Consider the following 2479-nt stretch of genomic DNA (forward strand, 5'->3'; position numbering starts at 1 on the left):
CTGGAGGCAGGCGGGTAAAAGTATAGGCTATGGACTCATTCAATCTGAGTCCAAACCCTAGCCTCTCCTCACAGGAAGACTTTACGATCTAGGGAAAGTTAATTACCTGCTTTGTCCCTGTATTTCCTCCACAGTGCAGATGTAATAAAGTGCCTGCCTCACAAGGCTGTTGTGAGGATTAAATAAAAAGAGAAAATACACATAAAGGACTTAGTACAATGCCTCACTCTTTTAGTGCCCACAAAAACAGCTATTATTTTTCATAAAATATAGAAATGCAAGAGAGGAAATTACTCTAAATATTAACATTTATTATTTCTATGTGATGTGATTAGGACTCTTTTTTGGTTTTTAAACTTTTCTCTAGTTGTCAAAGTTCTGAATTGAACTTGTGAGGTCCATTTTGAAAATAAAACTATACACTTCACACATTTATGAGTCATGATGCATAGTGATGTCCCCGCCCTATTAGATGAAATAGTGGTATCTGTACATTTTGTAATTCCCATTCCCAACCCATAATATTTTGTTAAAAAGATAAAGTACACTTTTCCATGAATGATTGTATCACAAGAATCTTTAATGTTTACTTTAAAGTTTACTCATGGTGGGGTTGTATCTGTGTTTAGTAAAGTGTGCCCATGTTGCGCCCGTTTCAGTCCACATCACCACACTCCACAAGGATGTTTCCTGTGCCCAGGGAGATCACAAAGACAGGGGTCTTGACTTTTCTCTTGGTTAGGCCAGCTTTTCTGGGGAGTTCTTCCAAACTCTCCAGGACCAGTCTACCCAATACACATCCTCCGTTCCATGTAAAAGAATAAGATGGAAAATGTCTCAATGTATTTCATAAGTTTAGCACGTCTCTGGTACAAAAAATTCAAGAAAGGTAGCACAAAAGCAAAAGCACCAACTGAGCTTACTTATAAACAAACATGCATGAATCCTACACTCTACCTAATATTACTGAAATTAATACATCATTGCATTAAGAGGTATAAAAGCACTGTACTGAAAACTTAAAAGTTACACGTGAAATACTGCACTGTAAATCCTGAATACTCTAATGTCCCACCCCCACCCCTCCACCGCCCTGGTGAGGGGCAGAAACCATCCATCTGCCTTCAGACCTTGCTAGTCCTCGGAGACACTGTTGCGGGGGCAGTGGGCAGTGGGGTTGGCCTCCCGCAGGGCTCTGGCCTCTTCCAGTGCTTCCCTGTAGCGGGAAGGCCAGGCCTGGGGGTCTTTCTTAAACACCCTGGCCAGGAACTCCATGATCTGCATCTTGGTGATTTCACGGCTGGCACGGGAGCCCCAGAAGAACTCGTACTCAGGGGGCTCGACGTGGGGGACGCGCTGGTACTTCAGGTAGTTCTGCTGGACGAACTCCTCGGTGATGAGCTTTCTCACGTCTCCGAAGGTGGAGTGCTTCTTCCAAGGCCTCAGCCCTAGGATGCGCAGCACGTTCCAGACGGCACTCTCTCGGGCGCCGCGACCCTTCACGTAGATGAGGCTCAGGATCATCAGCAGGAGGCCTGTCATTGGCATGCTGTTGCTCAAAGCGACCCTGTCCAGCTCCTCGGGCTCCAGAGCTTTGACCAGCGAGAACTCCATGGTGTGTAGGCTGGTCAGCCTCAGGTGCAGCCCGAACACCCGGGCGAGGATGAGGCTGGTGCGCCGGAGGATGCTTCTGCACCACTTCTTGTAACTGCCGATGACATCTTTCACCATGTCTGGGAACCAGATGATCATCCTCTTCTGGTCCTTGACCAGAACGTACCACATGAGCTCGTGCGCCTTCTGCACCAGCTGGGCCGGGGCCGGCGGCGCCGGGCCGGGCTGCGCTGCGCTCGGGGCCTGGTGGGCGCGGCCTTCCTCCGCGGCCTGCTGCAGGGCCTTCGGGTCTCCCTCTTCGCTTGGGGCCTGGGGCGCCGGCGAGGCCAAAGGGGCGTCGGGCGGGCCTACGGGAGGGCTCTCCGGCCCTGGGAAGATCGCGGCCTGAGACGCGGGCAAAGAGGGTCCTCCGGGAACCCCGGGGCTGCTGTGCACCTCGGAGTTGGAGGCCTCGGCTGCAAAGTTGGGGTCGCACACATCCTTACTTTGTTCGGACATGTCTGCTCCGTCTGGCAAGGGCACGGCCGCCGAGTCCAGGAGCTCTTCGAGTCAGCGATCCCTCCTCGGACTCCTAGAGAGGAAGTGCGCGTTGCTACGCGCGGCGCCTTCCGCAGCGGCTGGGCAGGGCGGGGCAGCGGCGGGACGGGCCAGTGCGCCTGCGCGTCCGCGGGCCTGGCAGGCAGGCGGGCGGGCGGGGCGCCTGGCGGGAGGGAGCTGGGGGTGGGGGGTAGTGAGGCCCCGAGGAGGGTAGAGGCTCCGCTAGCATATGGCATCAAGGATCACCACCGCCACCCCAGGCGTCCTGTTGGGGCTAAGGTCTTGGAGAGGAGGGGGCGGAGATGGATGAGCACTGGACAAGGAGCAA

The 2479-nt window shown here is 53.4% G+C and overlaps 1 protein-coding gene across 1 annotated transcript; it reads right to left on the reverse strand.

Moving 5' to 3' along the window:
• Window positions 1–559: 559 nt before the first annotated feature.
• On the reverse strand, window positions 560–2247 carry NDN (necdin, MAGE family member). Its single transcript, XM_067755677.1, has one exon. It carries the CDS (start codon window positions 2110–2112, stop codon window positions 1135–1137), a length of 978 nt encoding a protein of 325 aa, XP_067611778.1. The 5' UTR covers window positions 2113–2247; the 3' UTR covers window positions 560–1134.
• Between the last annotated feature and the right edge of the window lie 232 nt (window positions 2248–2479).

This window comes from Pseudorca crassidens, chromosome 1 (genome assembly GCF_039906515.1).
Source record: "Pseudorca crassidens isolate mPseCra1 chromosome 1, mPseCra1.hap1, whole genome shotgun sequence".
Classification (NCBI taxonomy): Eukaryota; Metazoa; Chordata; class Mammalia; order Artiodactyla; family Delphinidae; genus Pseudorca; species Pseudorca crassidens.

Excerpts from the sequence above, each read along its gene's own strand:
- NDN (XM_067755677.1), bottom strand. The coding sequence starts at position 2,112 with ATGTCCGAACAAAGTAAGGATGTGTGCGACCCCAACTTTGCAGCCGAG.